We start from the raw sequence: 20489 nt of genomic DNA on the forward strand, positions 1-20489 counted from the left end.
CCGAGCCGAGTGCGCGGCCGCGGGGGGTGCGCGGGCAGCGCTGGGCCGGCGGCGGGGCTGGGCCGGCTCTCGGCCGGCTTTACCCGGCGTCATCCGCCGGCCCTGCCCACCGCCCCGGCCCCCCCGGCCCGCACCCACCTCCCCCTGCCAGGCGGCAGCCACAGCCAGGCCCCGCTCCCGCCCGCCGGGGTGAGCCCCCGCACCCACCGCACCCGGGGGGGGACTGGGGAAGGGGTGACCGGGAGAGGAAGGATTGGGCTGAGAGCTCTGTTTGATGCGAGAGCCCAGCTCGGGACAACGGCATCTTTCATTAGACACCGCTCTATATCCACAGTCATTCCCAGGCTGCTCGGCAGTGGCTTGCGCCGTCAAATCCTAGAGTCATTTACATTGGAAAAGACTTCTAAGATCTTATATGATCTTTCAGTGAAGAAATTGTCCTTAATACCCGAGCTAAACCTCCCCTGGTGCAAGTTGAGGGCATTTCCTCTTGTCCCATTGGAACAAGGGGCAGGTGTCAGTGTCCCTGCACAGGCACCCAGGGCTCGGTGAGCTCTGGCACGCTGGGCTGTCGGCTGCCTCCGGGCAGTGTTAAATGGGCGTTTGCTCCTTGTTAGCCCTTGGCAGGGCCAGGAAGGTTGTCCTGACTCCCCTGCGTGAGCAGCATCTGGCAGCACATCCATGCCAAGCTCCAGAGCATCACTCCACCTTCCCCAGGAGCTGCAGGGGATATCAGTGCACAAACTGCTGTTATACCCACCAGATAAAGCTGGTGCTGCGCTGCCAGAGCCTCCCCCCGAGCGTTTTGCTGCTGGGAGGTCTGAAAAACAGGAGACTCAAAATCCAGGATGTGTCCAAAAGCCATCACAAACTCTCAAGCAGAGTGGCCAAGGAGTTGTCAGGTCCCTCCAGACTCTGCCACTGAGGATTTCCTGCCTCTCGGGACTGCTGGGAGGATTGGCCAACCTTTCACAAAGCAGGCTGAAATTAGAAGGCCTAAACTGGCAGGGTGAAAGCAGCACGGAGCAGGATGCATGCGAGGGGAGCAGACAAGGGAATGCACCCCGGAAAGTTTCTTCCAGGGAAAAGGCTCCTGAGATACCACCAGGAGCAGAAGTTTTTTTATTGACTGACCAAAAACAAAACTCAAAGAAAGATGGGATTAAATCCCCGGGTGGGAGGAAGGAAGTGAAGCCATGATCCTCACTGCGTTTGTCATTATTGGTAATCCTATCAGGCAGGCAATCGTTAGCGTATGGATAATTGTATTCTTAGCAACAATCAACCACGGTACTTATCTCCCCTTCTCCCGGAGAGATTTGCATTTCCTGCGTCCCGATCGTCAGAGCTGCTCTAGAGCTCAGCCAAATCACCCGGAGATTGGCAGCGTCACAGAGCTCTTTGGTTCAGCAGCTTTTTCGATGTGTATTTGGTCCCTTCTTCCCCCTACTTGCCCTAATCTCTGTAGCCATGAAGGCACCATCCCGAGTCCAGTGCATCACTAACTTTAGGCGGCCTCCTCTGAGCCCTGGAAATTGCCCATGGCCAGAGACAGAACCGGGGTGGAAAAGTTCCAGGTCTGGGTCCTTGCTCCTGTGGACTGTCAGTTCTGGGCACAAAGAGGAATTCTGAGTGAGACTGAGAGAAACTGGCCACTGGGAGCTGCTAATAGGGTGACATGACATGGGGTGTTTTGGTGTTACACATTTCCAGCTGTCACAGTGCTCCTGATTACTGCCAACACCGAGGACACCTCCTGCTCTTTCTCCCTGGCAGTACAAAATTTCCACGGCTCTTGGTTGGAAGTGTGTTGGAGGGTGTTTGCCCGCTCAGGAATGCAGCAGCATGTGGCTTGCATTAACCCAGCATGGAGACAGAGCTCTTCAGCCAGCACCCTCCCAAGCAGGATTTATCACTGCCTTAAAATAAGAGAAGCTGGTCCTGACAGCTTCTCCTGAGGTTGGAATCCCTGACAAGGGAATCAACAGGAGTTTCAGAGATGCTCAGTAGCAGCAGCTCCTGGCTCTGCTCAGTGATTCCCTCTCAGGTTGCTGGAACCTGCGGCACTCACAGGAGTTGTGAGAGCTGCAGGGTTTGGATTTCTGTGAAAAACAACCCTCCTGTCTTGAGAGCAACAGCCAGGAGCAGCAAAAGGACACATCTGCCAGAGGAGCCACTCTGACTGAGCCAAACTCCTGCAGTAACGAGGTGACAGGATCAGCAACTGAGCTCAGCTCCCCATGTCCAGACTTGGGGTGAGAGTTCCTGCAGAATGTGATCTCACGGGGATGATCCCTCAGGCAGAACGGCCTGGTCCCTGGCCAGAGCTCCTGCTGGGAGGCACAGAGGTATCTCTGGGGCTCCCTTATCAACTTACAAGGCACGATTGATGCCTCCGGCTTCATCACGCACGCTGCGGGACGGGAGGGGATGGATTCACACACCGGGTCAGCCAGGCAGGCTCCCAGCCAGGGATCTCCGCCCTGGGACCGCCCCCAGCCCCGGGAGAGACGAGCTCGGAGTCTGCGGGGGGTCGGGGAGGGGGCTCGGGGAGGGGTTCACTTGGGCACGGCACCCCCGGCCCAGCCCAGGCTTGGGCCGAGCCCGGAGCGGGGCAGCAGCAGCAGCTGCAGAGCGCTGCCCTCTCTCGGGAGGAGAACCGCCCTGCAGCGCCCGGGAGAGCCGAGGATGGCTGGGGACTGTCCCCGAGAGCCCCGGCAGAGCAGCGTTAAAGCCCCAGGATCCCGGGACGGGTCAAGGGATGGCCGGGAACAGTCCCCGAGAGCTGCGGGCAGGCAGGGAATGGTCCCCAGGAGCCCCGGGCGGGTGTTCCTGGCTGGGTAGGGTCCCCAGAGCCCCGGCCCCGCACAGAAGCCGCTTTCACACGGCCGCCAGCCCCGGGCCGCGGCGGGGGAGCCAAGGGCGGCAGCAGCTGAAGAGCTTTGCCAACAAAGGGGGATTCAGGACAGCCGCGGTGACAACTGCTCCGGGAAAGAGCTCCGGCACGGAAAATGCTGCGCTGCAAATCTGCCTGCGGGAGGGACAGAGCCGGGCTGGCCCCTGCTGCCCGGGCAGGGCGGGTGGCAGCGCTCCCAGGGTGCAGGAATGGGGTGTGGGACCATCGGGAGAGCCTTCTACAGGCACAAAGAATTCTGATCTAACACACCACACGTTCTCAGTGTCCGGCAGCCGGTGAGCTCTACAGGCAGGTGCTGTGCCAAGGTTCTCTGCTTCCCTCCCACCCAAAGCAAGGAGGCCACTGAGCTCCAACACCCGCCTCTGCATCCCAGCCATAACCCAAGTGTGGCTCCACAAGCCCCTGTGCAGTGAGGTGTGCAGATACATGCTGGTTTCCAAGGGGAAAAGACACGATCTTATGTTCCCACATCCTCCTAGAATCCATTTTCCTCTCACATAAAGTCTGGGCACAGACCAGTCTTGTAACTGCTCCAAACTCAGATTACTTCTGCAAGCCCCAGTCATGCTCCTAGTCATGGATGCCTCTTTTTCCTTGCAAATAACACAGCCCTCCCCACCTTGATGCCAGAAATGAGAAACTATCCCAAGAAACGCCCCTGTACTCGCTGTTCTTCAGGCTCAGAGGTCATTCCCCTACCTGGCTGGCTTCTTATTTGCCTTGACATCTGGCTGTGTGCTGGCTCAGGGATATTTGGGTTCAATCCACAAAGGGCAGAGCTCAGCCCAGGGGTGGGGATGGCTGTACCTTGCTCCCACCAAAAGAAATGATCCAACCCAAGAGCTCTCCTGGAAGTATTTGTTTCTAGACCTTCTCCCTAAGCTCCTGTCGCTACCCCCTCTGCTTGTGAGGCGTCTGCTCTCACCCATACAGCTCTTCCAACAACTTAATTAATTTTACAATCTAATCCCTGACCCAGGGCAGGCTGTGAGTTGCTGTTGAAGGTCTTTGAAGACTTAAACCAGTACAACGGGCCTTGCCCTTGACAGCACACCGATACAAGCTGATATTCCAAAAGCTCCTGGATACTGGCAGCCATTCCAGCCCCAGCTGCAATGAACAGCTGAGAAATGACACAGCCTTGGGTCTAAACAAGGCAGTGCTGCAGTAGAACAGCAAATCTGGAATTCCCCTGCAGCCCCAGTCCACCTCTCCCTGTCAGCACAGCTGGGACAGGCAGGACATGCTGCTGCTCCAGCTGCCCTGCCCCTCCTCCTGCTCTGGGCAGGCTGCAGGGGTTTGTCCAGAGGCAGCCCCCAGTTCCAGCCCCTCTGCTGAAGGACAGGACATAGGGCACAGGCATCACACACAGGTGGAGCCACCAGGTCTCACACCACAAGGGACATGGAATGATTATTTCCCTCTGAACACATTCCCCACCAGCTCTGCCTGCCTTGATCCACACTTCTCCAGAACCAGAGGAGGTGAAGCCCCACAGAGGAGTCTTTATGTGCCTTGAAGGAAAAAATGTGCTGCAAGCCTGTTCATTCAACCCCCAAACCAGTCTTAAAACATGCAGCTGCTCAGTGCCATGCCTGGCACTGCAGGAGGGACACAGCCCTGCTCCATGACTTGCTTTCCAAGGGCCACGAAAGAAAAAGCAGGAGTTATTTGCTTCTGCATCAGACTGGAGGAAAGGAGCAGGAACAATGGCAAAGGTGCAGCACAGGCTCCCCAGCAGAAATTAAAGTATCAGTGTGTCATCCTCCTTGTTGAAATGAAATTGTAACTGTAACAAAAAGGAAGATGTGTAAATAAATCAAGAGGAATAAAAATAAATCAAGGCCTCACTGCAAGGGCTACAGAGAGACTGCAGGAGGTACCAGCAATACCTGCAAAGGAGGAAGAATGGTGAGGTTGTCTTGAAGCATCTAAATTGTCTCTCCAGACTGAAAAGCAAGAGAGAGCAGTTATAAAAGCATTTCCACAGTGGCTGTAAACAGTTTTCAAACACCATTAACTCACAGCATTTTCTGGAATTGGGGCTTGTTAAGTGCCAGGCACAGACACACCCGGATCATCCGCAAGGAGAGGAGGGGCTCGTTTGCTAATTGTGCATCGAGCAGAGGAGGTGAGCTGGGCACGGGAGAGCTGCTGAAGGGTAACTGGAAAGGAGAAAAAGAAACGGCTTTATAGGTGACACTAAAGAAGAAGAATGTTTCCAGCAATGTCTGGGAAGGGGAGGACAGAGGTTTATGTGGAAATGAGTGAATTGCCTGTCTGCTGCCACAAAGCCATTTACTCTTCCAAGTGTTTCATTTTACAATATATTTCTATCAATATTTCAAAAGCCTCCAGGCTGCTGTCCCACACTCTGTTCCAGCTTATTTACCTACAGTTACTGGTTTCAACAATCCTCACTGACAAAATATACAAGTTTTTCAACCTTCCCAGTCCTTGTTTCACCTCATAGCCAGGCTCCTCGAGGCAGCTCTGCCCCCAATTCCTCTGTTTGGAGTGCAGCCCTTCCACAGAGCCCCTCAGCACTGTGAAGCTTATTCAGACTCATGGAATCACAGAATGGGCTGGGTTGGAAGGGACTTTAAAGCTCGTTTTGTTCCAACCCTGCCATGGACAGGGACAACTTTATGATCCCAGGCTGCTCTAAGCCCCATCCAGCCTGGCTTTGAACAGTTCCAGGGATCCAGGAGCAGTCACAGCTTCTCTGGACACCCTGTGCTAGGGCCTTCCCACCCTCACAGGGAAGAATTTCATCCCAATATCCCAGCTAAACCTACTCCCTGTCAGTTTGAAGCCATTCCTCCTTGTCCTGTCACTCCAGGCCCTTGTAAAATGTCTGTTTTTCTAGTAGGTTCCCTCCAGGGAGCAGAAGGCTACAATTAGATCACCCTGGAGGCTTCTCTTCTCCAGGCTGAACAATCCCATTCCTCTCAGCCTTTCCTCATGGGAGAAATGCTCCATGCCTCTGATTACCACGGTGGCTCTCCCAAAGCAGCCCATGACAGCTGGAAGATGAACCGCCCTCTTGCCAGTGTGAGGCACCAGAAACACAACACAAAAACCTCTTGTGACAGACTGGGGAGGGCCAAAGAGCAGCTGGGGCACTCTGGTAACAAACCTACCAAACAAAACTCACCTCCCAGAGCCAGTGCAATACCAGCAGCTTCCAAACCACACGCCAGCACAGATGGGCAAACCCTCAAGCACCCCCAGAGTTGTTCCCGACACATTTTAGCACTTTGGGAAACAGAGGTGCACACCTGTAAGGTTTTTTCAGATCACAGTGTGAAAAAAAAGTGACAGGATAATGCAAAATAATTGACTTTATTTAAAATAAAAAGCAAAACCACAATCATCCGAACAAGACAAGTATCCCAGCTCTGCTGGATCAGTGATAAAAGCAGCTAAGGGCAGTGGCAGGGCTTGGAGCTGACAGTGGGACTGTCACACAAAGGGTAACACTTTCCTTCCCCCCTTCGCAAGGGGGATGCTGAAAACCTCCTGTTACAATGTGCCCACACAGGCATTTCAGACTGGATTCAGCCAAGTCTGGCTCCCCAGCCCACCATGGCTGGGCACTCAGGGAGGAGAGGAGAAGTTAACTATCAAAGAGGGTGCTGTCTTTCCTTGAATCATTTAGAGAGGTTTGATGCAACTGAGGAGACAAACTGGAGCCAGCACACAGGAGCTGGAAAGGGGACGAAGGTCTGTCAGAGGCTCCTCAGTGTCACCTGCTCCCACAGCACTTGTGCAGAGAACAGGTGCTGGGACTGGTGCCCCTTGTTCACATTTGTAGTTCTGATGGAGTGTTGGGTCATTTCCTCCTGAACTCTCACAGCCTCTGTCCATCACCAGGCTCTAAAGCACAGCCAGAGCTCCCAAATCCCATCACCTTTCCCAGAGGAGGCAGGATTGTGACAATGACACCCAGTCTGGGGCTCCCTGCCCATCCCTGGGGACACAGGGCAGCCCCAAAGCTCCAAAGAGGTGAGGCAAAGCTGTGCTGCTGCTCTGGGGCTCAAGGGGCCCACAGGGGGCTGGACCAGCACAAGCCTGGAGAAATGAGAGCACAGAGCCCACTCTCCCCAGCCAGCTTCCCTCAAGCACAGAGTGAGGAACAAAAGGAGCAGCACAGTTTTTAACTGATCCTCACTCACCCAGCCTGAAATGAGGGCCTGGGAAGCACCAGCTCCCTTGACTCCTGTGAGACAAATGAAGCTGACTCCCTGGTGAAAGAATTGCATCTAGTCCTATTTAAAAACAGATCCTGCTCTAGCAGGACCTCCTGTTTAGAGCAGGCCACGGAACAGCAACAGTTCAACCCTGGTGAAAACAGAAAGTCTTGTTCTGCTACAATTTATGTACCACACAGCAATTCTGGAAGGGCCACCACAGAACACCAGGTGGCCAAGAGTGTTGAACAACATCCCCAGTGTTTTCTGCTACAAAAACCTCCCACCAGGCTCAGAAGTCTCAGGTTGCTCAGGATGAATGAAACACTTTTTGTGGGTGGATGGCTTCAAAGCATCTTACAGAGCAATTACAGTTCAGCCTCACAACAGCCCTGCAAGGTAGGGATTTTCCTCGCGGCTCTAAGACTCACCAAAGTGGCTGAGACAAAAGCCAGAAGTGGAAGAACTGGAGATCCCAGAGTCCTGACTGCCAGGCAGCCTGCACAGACACTGTTTCACAGCAGGAAGTGCCCTGTGGAGCAGTCAGGAGAGGGTTGCTGGTATCATGATATCTGCAGTCTGTTGTAAACATGCTGCTTTTCTGTGAGGGGTGTCATACCAACACAGGCTTCACCTGGAATTCCTTTCTTTCACACCATGGAAGAGTTCACAGGCGTGGAAGAATGCTCTGCACACTGGATCTTCCCACTGTACTTCTGGGGCAGAGGTGTGGCTTTCCCAGCACAGAAATCAGGCTTTCACATGAGATTTTAAGACTGTGCAAACAGAACCACATGTGCCAAATGCAGCTGCATCTCACTGAGGAGCTGCCCAGCCACCAGAGAGGGCAGGGACAGCTCTCCAAGGACTCCCCTCACCGTGACAGAGCTGAGTCTTGTGAGCCTTTGCCTCTCCAAGCCCCACATTCTTCCAAAAGGCAGCAGCTGCTCTGACAGGACACACACAGACTGTGCAGGCTCCCAGGCTGTTCAGCTTGGCCAGAAATGCCAGGAGTTGGAGAAATTGGAGGATTTTTAAAGTGGAAGAATCTGCAGTGGCTACAGAGCAAGTGTACTTGCTTATGGCTGGCTATTTATCATAGGAAATTTGAGTGTCTGGACAGCTAAAAGATGTATCAATAAACCTTCCCTCTCTCCATTTCCCCACCACCACACTGCTCTTACACAAAACGACTGGCACACAAGAGTCAAAAACAGAGATTCCCAACAAACATATTTAGGATTCCTTTGTACAAAAGGATATGGCCCAGGATAAATAATAAGGAAGAGACAAGGTTAAAAATGGATCAGAGAACCCGGAAAAGCCACACTCCAGGTTCCGCCAAACCCAACACGTCTAAGAAAGTCACAGTTGAGGCTTTAATCTCTCTTTAATTTGCTCTTTCATCAGTGCTGGGCATTGCTGTGTGTTTACTACATGTACAGCACTTCTGCTGTCAAGTTTCCTCTCCCAAAGAACGGCTGAAGTGAGTTCTATACCCACCTCCTGGGGCTCAGAAAAGCACCCACTGAAGCAGCCCATGGGAAGTTCAGATTTCCTGGCAGCACCTTCAGCCACACAGAGACACCACCAGCACAAGCCCCTGCTAATGTAACAAACCAGCAGCTCCAGAAGATCCCTTAGGGACAAGAGCTTTACCTGGCATAATACAAATGCATCTACACAGACTTAAGCAACACATGGCATTTTTAAAAAGCATAAAACAACAACACGCCCCCCTCCTCAGTCTTTAAAATTGGCACTGCAACTTTCAGAAAGGTCTGAATGCACAACCTCAAAGGAAAGCCATTTTGGGATGTCAACTGCACTGGCCTGAGCAAGCCTGTGGCCCCAGAACTGTTTTGGTGTTTCAAGCCCAGCAAATGTGACCATGCCAGAGTCAGACTTTGTCAGCAGTTGCCTTGTGTTAAACATCACACCTGCACCTCAAGGATTTGCATTACAGGCAAATGCTGACTTTTTCCCCTCCAGTTTTTGCTGTGTAAGAAACTCCAGGATTCTCCTGCTCTATCGAGCTTCCCATCACAAGGTGTTAGTGCAGCTTTGTTACCTGTCACCATGACAGACACAGAGTGGAAGCAGATGGACTGTTGCTGGTTCAGGTGTTGCACCTCAGGTGTGTGCATGGAGCACGCAGATTCAGACCACAAGAGATGCTTCAGGTTGGTGGTCACCTCTGCTGAAGTTACTTCAGTGCTTGGTGCATTCACATCACCTTCCCATCCTTGGCTGAACAGGGATGTTCTCTCAGAAATAAGACGAAAAAGGAAGGTGTTTGCCCAGCAGAAGCAAGGTAGGTGATGTGGGAAGAATACAGAAATGCTGCTGCCACTGTAGGGAGAAAATCCATGTGGCCAAAGCTCAAGTGGAGATCAAACTAGCCAGAACCGTGGGGGAAATAAAAAAAGAGTTTTTTCAAATATATTAATGGCAAAAGGCAAATTAGAAATAACACTGGCTCACTCCAGGATGAGGATGGCCACCTCACAAACAGGGACATGGACATGGCAGAGGTGTTTAATGATTCTTTGCCTCTGTCTTCAGCACAGATGATGGACCAGGGGGTCTCAATGCCCCGAGCTGAAGGACTGTAACTGTGAGAACATTCAATTCCCAGTTGACCCCCAAACTGCAGGATCTGCTGCTCCAGATGGATGCCTACAAGTCCATGGGGCCTCATGGGATTCAGCTGAGAATCCTCAGGATGCTGCTGACGTCACTGCAAAACCTCTCAATGATTTTTGAGCAATCTTGGGAATCTGGAGGAGTTCCAGCTGACTGAAGCTGACAAATGTCCCAATTTAAAAGAACAAGAAGGGGGACTCTGGAAACCACAGGCTTGTCAGTCTCACTTCAGTGCCCGGCCAAATCATGGAAGAGATGATTCTGGGAGTACTTAAAAACACCTGGAGAACAATGCAGGCATCAGCCACAGGCAGCACAGCTTCATGAAGGGAAAGTCCTGCTTGTTGAATCTGATCTCCTCCTGGAGGGTGACCCACCTGGCTGATCTAGGAAAGCCAGCAGATGTCACCTTTTGGACTTCAGCAAAGCTTTGGATGTTGTCTCTCCCAGTGACCTTCTGGACAATCTGTCCTGCCCACAGCTGGTTAACTGTGTTACACGGATGGGTGAGCAACTGGCTCACAGGTTGGACACCAAGGGTGACAGTGACTGGGGTGACATCAGGCTGGCACTGGTCACTAGTGGGATTCTGCACGGCTCCATCCACATCCCTGTGCTCTTCAACATCCTCATTAACGACCTGGATGCATGACTGGAAGGAATATTAAGTTTGCCCACAACACTAAATTGGAAGGAGCTGTCAACTCCCTCAAGGGTAGAGAGGGCTCAACAAATTAAGAGAGTTGGACAATACACCCCGTGTGGAGTTTAACTAAAGGGCAAGGCTGGATTCTGCACTGGGGTCTGGGCACTCCTGGTTGTGTGGACAGACTGGGGAACGAGAGGATGGAGAGCAGAGCTGTGGAAAGGGACCTGGGGGCTGTGGTTGGTGGCAAGTTGGATCTAAGTCAGTGCCCTGGAGGCCAGAGGGCAAACCATATCCTGGGGCATCAGGCCCAGCATCACCAGCCAGGCAAGGGAGGGGATTATCCTGCTCTGCTCTGCACTGAGGTGGCCTCACCTTCAGTGCTGGGGGCAGTTTTGGGAATCACAACATCTAACAGACATTAAGCCATGGGAGAGTGTCCAAAGGAGGCCAAGAGGATGGTGAAGGGTCTGGAGGGGAAGCTGTATCAGGAGTGGCTGAGGTCACCTGGCCTGTTCAGCCTGGAGGAGACTGAGATCACACCTTATTTGGGTCTTCAGCATCCTCATAAGGGACAGCAGAGAAGCAGGTACTGATCTCTTCACTCTTGTGACCAGTGACAGGACTCAAGGAAATGGCTGGAGCTGAGTGAGGGCAGGTTTAGGTTGGATATCATGAAAATGTTTTTCACCCAGAGGGTGATTGGGCACTGGAACAAGCTCCCCAGGGCAATGGTCACAGCACTGAGCCTGTCTGAGTTCATGAAGTGTTTGGACAATGCTCTTGGTTTCTGTGCAGGGCAAGGAGCTGAACTCGATGATCCTGGTGGGTTCTTTCCAAGTGCCCGTATTCCAGGATTTTATGAGACGCACAATTGGAAGCGCCAGCCCTGACAGCAATGTTCTCCTGCAGCAGGGTAAGATCCAAGGACTCATTTCCCACAGCTCAGTTCTTGCAGAGGCTCATTTCTTCCTTGTTCTTCCCGAAATTCTGGTGTGAGATCCACCGGACGTTCCCATAGGCCAGAAGGGCTGGTGTTCCTTTCCTCAAGTGTACAGGACAACATGTAAACATATGACAGTGTCAAAGCCAGGGCAGGTTTTTACATTTACCTGCTGGTTTTAAAAAAAGTTCTTTAAAAACTGACCATTGTCTTCCTTGCCAGTTCCATGACCCATGAAATACTTGGCATGTCCTTCCCCAGAGCTGGGTTATAGTGCACTCACCCGGGGCGCAGAGGGGACAAAGCATTGCACAAAGGACACAGCTGGGGCATTCCCCTGCAGGGAATTCAGGAGCCAGTCTTGGGACAGCACGTAACAAAGATGTCTGCATCGAGGAAGAGTGACAAAAACTCAAGGAGTGTGAGAAATAGAAGCAGAAGGGGGTAGCACAGAGCTGGCTGGCTGCTAACGGAGCTTCGATGGGCAGCTGCCTCTGGGCAGGTGGTGTTATCCCTCAGGGATAGCTGCGGCCTCCACAAGATTCCCTAATCCTGTCAAAAAAAGGTACAACTGCCTTTGAGCATTCCCCTTGTATCAGGCCACGAGATCCCAGCATGCAGATTAAATCTCAGGCTTACTCTTCCTCCAGCATTGTACAAACAGGGTTAACATTTCATCTTTGGAAGCGTTTCTAGCAGCTAAACCATCACACGGCTGGAACAGAACGCCCACCCGCCCTCACAGAGTGAAACAATCAATACACAGGAGGAACAACAGGGAAACCCAGAAAGCAAATGTGAAAGGCAAAGTGCAAATTTTTAATATTTAGGGTATTCATTTCAAAATTTGAATGGCAAATGATTTAAAAATGTATGGGCTTTTCAGAAAAACAGATCTGCATCGTGATCTGCATTTTTACAGCTTTCTTTTTAAACCAGGGTCTGCGTTAAAGTTTGTTCTTCCCTGCTGTTCATTCCCTGCCTGAAGTCACACTGGCTGCCAAAATGAGATTTGACAATGTCATAACAAGCAAATTGTGGAAACTTCCAGGGCAAAATAAGCAGTCACTACAGTTCTCCCCAACTCTTAATGATGCTCTGTACTTGTAATTCGATTGTATTCAGTTATGAGCAACTGCTGGAAACAAGAAAGCAATCTACAGAAGCACACAGGTTTTCAGGCAGTCTCCACACTGCAAGTCAGGCTGGAATCATGCTGGAATATGGACTTCCTCAGGTAAATTACTGCTGCACACCTTTAGCAAGCCACACACAAGCCACCACAGGATTTGCATCCATGCCAAGAGCATCCAAGAGCTCCAGAGCTGGCCAGCACTGTAATGCAGGCAGGCAGCCAATCCAGCAGCACTGGTTAACCAAGCTGCAAGGAATTTGCTTAAGAATTTTGGCAAGCCTCTGCTATATGAGAAAAATGCTTCATTTAGCAAAGAATGTTTAAGTTCTTCCCTGCAGTATACTCCCAGATTCCCAGTGTTCCACTGTTTTTAACCTGGCCTGTCCAGAGAACTGCTTTCCTCAGCAACTTTACCCTAAGCATATCTATCCTTGATTTTGCAATATAATGTTGCCTCCTTCCACAGTGACTGAAACTTGCTTGATATTTAGGTATTTATTTATTTATTTTAAATGTAAACACAGACATTTGGAATTTAGGATGACTTTTGCCTTTAACAGATAAAGTAGTGGAACAAATTGAAGTAGTCCAGGCAACAGTAAGAGAAACCATACAACTACTTGGAAATTTTCTGTTTGAACAAGACTGAGAGCTGCCTGATCATGCCTCATTTTTAACTGTTCATTATTCATTTGTGCTCTCTGAAGAGCAGTTAAAACATCCCACTTCTCCCATTAAACAAAGATAAAATCAAATCTTTTCATCTATTAAAAGAGACAACTAGGAAAAGTAATTAGACTGTTTATTAAATAAAACCCCTGATTAAAAAAAAAAACATCAATAATCTTAGTTTTCTGTTTGGAACAATTAAAATAATTAGTGGAGAGAAGATACCACTAGTCAACTGCTTTATGTCCTGTAAGGAATCCCTTTCCCTGCAGCCCTGTCTCCTGAGGAATCCCCTGTGTGAAGTGTGCCAGCTCTGCATTGTCCTGTGCCAGTTTAAAGCCAAGGGCTGCCCGGGGTCACCTGGAGGAGCTGCGCTCTTTGCTCACGCAGTCGTCCTGCGAAGTCGTGTCCCCGTTCCCCATCATCCCGCACGTCCTCCGCTTTTTCCTGCGGTGCAACATCCCCTCTGTCTCCGAGCCGGAGTCACACTGAAGGATGGAAAGGTGAAACCACAGTTTAGAGGAACCTCCTGAACTGCCTTGTGCTGTGCAACTCACCACAAGAGGTACTCACCAACCCTAAGCTCAAAGAACGTGCTGTTCTGGACTGGACATGTCAAGGAAATGTTAAATTAAGCATTTAAAAATCAGGAACAGAAACATTCTTGGATTTCATCACCGGCTAAAGCTGACTTAAGGCAAGACAATAAATGTGTTTCTTTTGGTCTTTAAAAGGACCTCATCTTCCAAGAGAAGACTTTGGCTTCTGAAGGATTTAGGTGTCAGGAAGAGTCCCATGTTGTAATTGACCTATTTTGGATTTTTTTTCCCCTCTCCAAATTTTTAGAACATTCATTTGGAAGCCATTTTCCACAAGCTAAATGAGTGACATATTCCTATATAGCACAGAGATGGATCAAACAGAACAATCCATTTAGCAATGTGAAGAGAGGCTTCAGCAAACAGAACCTGCTAAAATCACAGGCCCCTCCACCATGTAGATTGGTTTAGCTGCTTTCCATTTATTCCACAGGGCATGAATATAAGGATGAAAGCACATGATCAGGTATGGAAAAACAATGTAATTGCAGAATATGGATCACCATTGCAGGAAAAAGCCTTACCTCTGAATCGGAGTCTGAGGAGCTGGAACTTGAGGAGCTGGAAGAATCACTAGAACTGTCAGAAGCAATACCAGTAGATTCCTGCAGGTCAACTGAATCAGCCAAGGCTGCCAGTTCAGGATGTTCCTGCTTTAGGATCCTAAATACAGTTGAAATTTCAGGGTTAGCCTTTAAATTGTAACACTGTACGTGAATGATTTTTAGGTTTTGTTTTCAATGGAGAATATACAAAGAAAGCTACTAAATCTCTTACCTGTACCATTTCCGTGACAATTTAGGTCTCCCTCTTACTGTCTTGTGCCACACCACTGGGAAGTTGGTACAGCTGGCGAAGTTTTGTGTGATGGCAATAGTGGTGTCAAGATTGAGGACTACGTGCCACCAGCCACCTAAAACACAACACCAGTGACTGTTGGGGGCTGCAGGGCAGAGAGCAAGTTCAAGAACAGCCAAGGACACCTTTCCCACAGTGCAGGTGGGGCTGCACCTTATCTCCCAAACCCAGATGAGTTTCCAACACATCACCTTTCCTCTCTTATTTCAGCTTTCAGCCCGGTGCCTGACAGGTTCTTGTTACAGAAGGCAGCTCCATGAGCAGATTACCCAGCTCACACATGGGACTGAAGACGTGACCTGACAGCACCACGCTGGCTGCTGATGGTTTATTGAACAGCAGCAGCCACTGTAACCCAGACAGCACAGAGCCCTTTCTGTTCAGCTGGAGAGGACTTGCCACGCTGATTTTGCAAGGTTCTTATGACTACAGACTAACCTTTCATTTAAAAATAGATGCAAAATTGTTTCTCCACACAGGATAAAAGTAGTGGAGTTCTTACAACCCACTTAGAGGCTCAGAAAATACTGAGGGAACGGTTTAATGGAACCCGACAGCTACAAACTCTTAACAGAAGGTACACTCAGGAGTCACTAATAAGTGCCAAGACAATCACAAGGCACCCCTCACACAACAAGTCAGCTGGATGTTAGAGACAAGCAATGTGGACAGAAACTATGGGCTGTGCTGCACATAAATGATGCAAGATTCAGAGGTTAAAATCTGGTACTGAACTCACCTCACCCCTCACTTAAAATGGGCACACAGTGTGCAGCCACTCAGAGGGAATGGCATCTTTAGCAAAGCTTTATTTAGCTTTTGATTTCAAATGCAAGATGAAGCACAACCACAGAGCAGTGGGTGGAAGGTGTCAGTGCCTTTAAGTAGTTCGTTTCCCACAGCTAAGAAAAATTCATATGCAAAATTCAGCCATGAATTTGCTCCAGCGTGTATAAACTCCAACGTTTTTGTCTAAGAGTCACTGGGGCTCAAACATCTCTATTATTTTACGCCATTATTTTATGCCCTGACAGCTTTCCATTACTGTAATTTAATTCAGATTATGTTCCTGTGATCCCACAATTTAAATCCCACTTGTTTTGCCATCTGTATCACATGCAATCCTGTGCCACAGGTCACACACATTTTGTGACATTCAGGAAGTAACTGCAGAGTCTCAAAATGAGCTCAGTTTGTTTGGTAAGAAATGGGCCATATAAGAAAGCTGAAATGTTCCCTTCATCTGTATTACACAGGAACGTTACAAATATGGGGGGTTTTGTCCCAGATTCCCTTCCTGCAGAGATTTGCACATACCTGGCACAAAGACTGTCTCTCCCGGTTTCTGTAAGACTTCCAGGGGTTTGAACTCGGGGGGCCAGGTGGGAAGCTGTGTCCGAGGGTAGATGACATTGAACCAGGTGATGGCCTCGTCCTGCTGGTTCCCTCCCTCTTCCCGTGTCACCTTGATCAGCTCTCTGGGAGTGCTGGTTGGGAACAGGCACCAACGCTTGTGTCCCTGGACTAAGGCATTCCAGGCACTAGTTCCCAAGGGATCAATGTGAATTCCTGTTCCAGAACGAGGTGGGCCCATCACAAACCATCTGCATGGAGGGGAAAGGAAAGAGCTTTAGTCACAGAGCAGGCAGGTAGCTCCCTTTCCTCATGTTAGACAGACAATTACAGCAGTTCATTGCACATTCAGTTAGAAATTAAAGTAACTACAGTTCCTTCATTTAAATTCTTGATTTTCTTAAGCTCACACTACAGCAAAAGAATGTAACAGGAGTTTAACCTAAAAACCAATATGAACTGGGACAGGAATGACTGTGGGATAAGTAAGTGAGGATGACTTTTTATATGTCATAGCTATATTTTGCTATAAACAGTTCTTCAATAAAAAGGTGATTTCAAGGTTTATGAGCATGATTAAATCCCAACAGCCTGCGTTGGGATTCTTCCTAGGCAGGGGGATTCTCCTATGGTTTTCTAAAATGTGCTGCTCAAACAGCTCAGAACTGCAGAACAATGAGGAACAAAAGGCAACAACAAGGAAGAGAGCAAGTTATGCAACCCTGGCCTCTCTCTGCTCCTTCTGTTCATTCACAAGAGGCTTTTCATTCCAACACTTAACTACATGGAGCTTATTCTCCAGTGACCATTCAGGATTTGAGGTTTATATTCCCACTGCCCATTTACAAGGTTTATTTCTCCCAGTGGAGAACTTTATCTACGGTACGTGTTTAACTGCAGCAACACCTTCAACTGCTCATTTCCCCTGGAACAGAGAACTAATACCAAACCACTCCAGAAAAAGCACTGTGAGGTGACTTCATACCAGGCATCAAGAGGAAAAAATGGCAGTAATTGTTTAACTGGCAGCAGAGAGTGCAGAAACTAAAGCACCAACAAAATCCCTCCATGGTGTAGTGACAGGCATGAGATGCCCAGAAGGAGGAGTGCAAAGGTTCAGAAAATACAGCAAGTTCTCTATCTCCCCTTTCCAGTTCAGGTGTAAATCAAGCTGGTTTTGAAGGATCATTTTCCAGCATCAATTGTAGGACAGTAAAGTTTGATTATCAAGCTGGTTTTTCGCTGCTTCATAAAGGAGCTGTAAATAAGCAGGTGTTTGTCATTTCTAGTGACAATTCAATCTTTAGATTCATATTAGCCTTAGGAAGCTGGTTCATCTACAGGTAGAACAATCAAGGCTTTCATAAAGAAATCAGAAGAAATTATACACGTGAAGGTCTGTCTGGCACAGACAGAGGCACTGTTCAATATCCCTTTTCTGATAATAACCTGAATCTACACACACACAGAAGATTTTAAAATCCTTATTTAGCAACACTGTCATTTACCACAACCTTCCTTCAAATATTTAACTTCCAAGGAACAAAACACAGTCTGCCCCAAGACATCAAATTCACCATTAAAAACTTCACAACTCCTAAATTTAATCTGAAAGCAAACCCCAGCTCACCTCCTCAGATTAAAACAGCTGCTTCAGTAAATGGCTTCCAAAAATTACTGTCTTTATTTTAAAGAGGAACAATGCAAAAAAAAAATGTCCTAAACAGATCCAATTCTTCTTCTAAGGTCTACACACTACCACACCTCTCTCAGTCCAGAGGTCAACCTGTACAGGTTGTATCCTCCTCATACGACCAGCACCACTTCCTATCAGATTTTCAATTATGCTCTAGAGCTACTGCACACTCATTTCTGTACTGAGATGAACCCTCCAACTCCAGGAGACATTACTGTGCCCTCGTGCATCACTCAGCTCTCAAAAAACCTCAACAGCCTGAAAAATACCCACATTTCCCAGAACAAAACACAAGAAGTTGGATACCAAGAGCTCAGCATGTGCCTGTAGGTGGGGAGGGGACACAGCAAAATAAATGAGTCACAACCAGATTCTCTCATTTACCTCTAACTTGGGTACATGATCTCTAGTTCATTAAATCTATTCAGTTTCTACTACACCTGGTATGGTTTTGTGTTTGACCACAGCGTTTTATGTTCTTAGAAGAGAATTATGAAAAGCACTGTAAAAATTCCTCCTTCAGTGATCTCAGATGGAATCAGGTTCTTGCTTCACTCCTGCAAAAGCACAACTGGGCTACAGACACATGTGAGAGTGCAGAGGGAAGTGTAATTACTCATGAGCTCTTGCTCAATTTCATTTAAATAAACCACATCACAGCCTCATGTCACTCAAAGGGCAACAGGCATTGTCTGACAATTATAATGTCACTATAAAGGCTTTAATTACTTGGGAGGGTTCAACTTAAGCTCATACTGCTCTGAAGTGCCATAGTAACATAGATAAAAATGGTTTTTTTATCTAGAAGCCCAAATACAAGGCTGCTGGATTTGAATTTATGAATGAAATGTCATTTCACCCTCTTCCAAGCTGAAGCAAGAAAAAAAAAGTTGAAAAGACCACGTAGATATGAAATAGTGTTCTCTCTCAAAACCATCTGAAGGGGAGCTAAGAACTAGTGCCTACATTAGATCCTAATCTAGCTTAAGATCTTTACCTTAAAAGGAGTGGCTCATAATTAAACAAAATTCCACACTGTACATAAGCCACTGGTGCAAAACCCAGGAGCTGTTCCTGAGGTATTTAAAATCTGAACACCAGAAGGCACACACAGCAAGAAACTGATCTGTATAGCTCTCAGTAACTACGTAATTTTTGAAACATCTAAGAAGTGATGGAAACTAAATTAAAAGAAAAAAACAACCCTACACCATAAACCTATAGCAACACTGCTGGCAGAAGGAGAAACTATGATACAAATCTTCTCTCTCACAGGATTACAGATGTACACTCATTTCAGAGATGATGTAAAAATATCCCTTTTTCATGTGAGACAATCCAGGGATTTAGGAACAATCAATGAGCTGGAAAATACCCAGTTTTGTCTTGCTGTCACTCTACCTGTAGGGTGGCCGTCGTTTCTCCCCTGCATACTGAAAGAGATCATCAGTGAAGAATTTGGGGACCTTGTAGTCCTCCAGGAGTTTCCTTCTCTTGGGATGCTCTCCATAGCTGCTGTCAAAGATGTAGAGGGGGCTGTCATCGCGTGTGGTTTCCATGTACTCTATGTAATATTTCATCTTCATCTTCACGGAGTAACCATCATTGTCCTCCCCGCATTTGAACTTCTGGTTCCTGTACTTGCGTTTCAGGCGCTCCAGTGTCCACTTCTCCTGGGCAGACCAGCCCACCTGAGCGTTCAGCAACACCACGGGCTTGTAAGGCTTTTCATAACGCTCCACAAACTCCTCCACCGTTAACTGGAGTGCATCTGCCCTCTCCACATTATCCTGTGGAACCAAGGGACGAAAGCAGGGCAGGTATTAGGACAGACTGACGTCCTAGGACTGTGCTTGCCTGTGGGGGAGCTTCGCACATATTCTCTGCTCCACACACCACGAGGGTACGGAGCTGCCTCTGTGTTTTTAAGCTCCTGGAGGCTGCAGCCCCATTTCTCTGGCCCGCTCCCTGCACACATCAGTGACACCGCCGCCCGAAGCCTTTGGCACTGCTCCGCACCGAGGCGGCTCCCCGGGAGGAGAGGCCACCCTGCCCTTTCGGCTGACACATCCCTGCAGCGTTTCGCCCCCTCAGGACAGCGGGAAGTGTTCCTGGGAATTATGCGGGTGCCGGTTCCAACCCGGCGGGCCCCGACCTTCCCACACGCGTGGCCACGTGGAGAGAAGAAAGTCCCTCACCAGACCTCTCCCTCCCGCCAGCTCTGAGGCCACCCCAGCATCAGGAAAGGGCCCCTTCCCGCTTCCCATCAGGCGTCCCGCAGCTCCCGCTCCACCTCAGACATTCCCAATCCCCTCAGTCACCCCTTCCACCCCTGTCCCCTCAGGACTCCCCAATCCCCCCAGTCGTGTCCCCACCCCACTTCCCTCAGGCCCCCGCCCCGTTCCCCTCAGGTCTCTTTCCTGTTCCCCGCAGGACTCGCTCAGTCGCGCCTCCCTCCATTCCCAATTTTCTCCCCCTCATTCCCCATTCCCATCCTTTCATTCTTCACGCCCCTCTTTCCCCTCCGCCCGACGCACCTTGCAGGCGGTGGGGCTGAGGGGGAAGGTCTCGCAGTAGTTGTGACGGGTCCAGTCCAGTGAGTCCTTCAGCTCGGGCCGGGCGCTGCGCTTCGCCTCACGGATCCGCTTCTTGCTCTTATGATTCATGGTCGCGGCGCTGGGGGCCGTCACCTCCCGCTGGCCCCGGCCTGACCCTGACCCTGACCCTGATCCCGGTCCTGATCCCGATCCCGGCCCCGCTCCGGCCGCACCTTCCAGAAATTTCAGCCCGTGCCGCCGCTGTCGCGGCGGCCCCGCCCCCGCCGCCCTCCCATT

General features: G+C 49.5%; 1 protein-coding gene across 1 annotated transcript; it reads right to left on the reverse strand.

Annotated features, from left to right (window-relative positions):
• Positions 1–6243: 6243 nt before the first annotated feature.
• Positions 6244–20454, reverse strand: JMJD6 (jumonji domain containing 6, arginine demethylase and lysine hydroxylase). Its single transcript, XM_083874905.1, has 7 exons — positions 20193–20454; positions 19057–19445; positions 15924–16210; positions 14526–14661; positions 14273–14411; positions 13510–13637; positions 6244–11897 (listed from the first exon to the last, which is right to left on the reverse strand). Exons 1-7 carry the CDS (start codon positions 20319–20321, stop codon positions 11861–11863), a joined length of 1245 nt encoding a protein of 414 aa, XP_083731031.1. The 5' UTR covers positions 20322–20454; the 3' UTR covers positions 6244–11860.
• Positions 20455–20489: the final 35 nt, after the last annotated feature.

The sequence above is a fragment of the Zosterops lateralis genome (genome assembly GCF_965231275.1).
Source record: "Zosterops lateralis genome assembly, chromosome: 18".
NCBI lineage: Eukaryota > Metazoa > Chordata > Aves > Passeriformes > Zosteropidae > Zosterops > Zosterops lateralis.

Coding starts and splice junctions, on each gene's coding strand:
- JMJD6 (XM_083874905.1), bottom strand. CDS start 20,321: ATGAATCATAAGAGCAAGAAGCGGATCCGTGAGGCGAAGCGCAGCGCC. Junction 14,662..15,923: donor AGAGACAGTCTTTGTGCCAG/GTATGTGCAAAT, acceptor GTTGTGTTTTAG/GTGGCTGGTGGCACGTAGTC. Junction 13,638..14,272: donor CCTCAGACTCCGATTCAGAG/GTAAGGCTTTTT, acceptor TCCATCCTTCAG/TGTGACTCCGGCTCGGAGAC.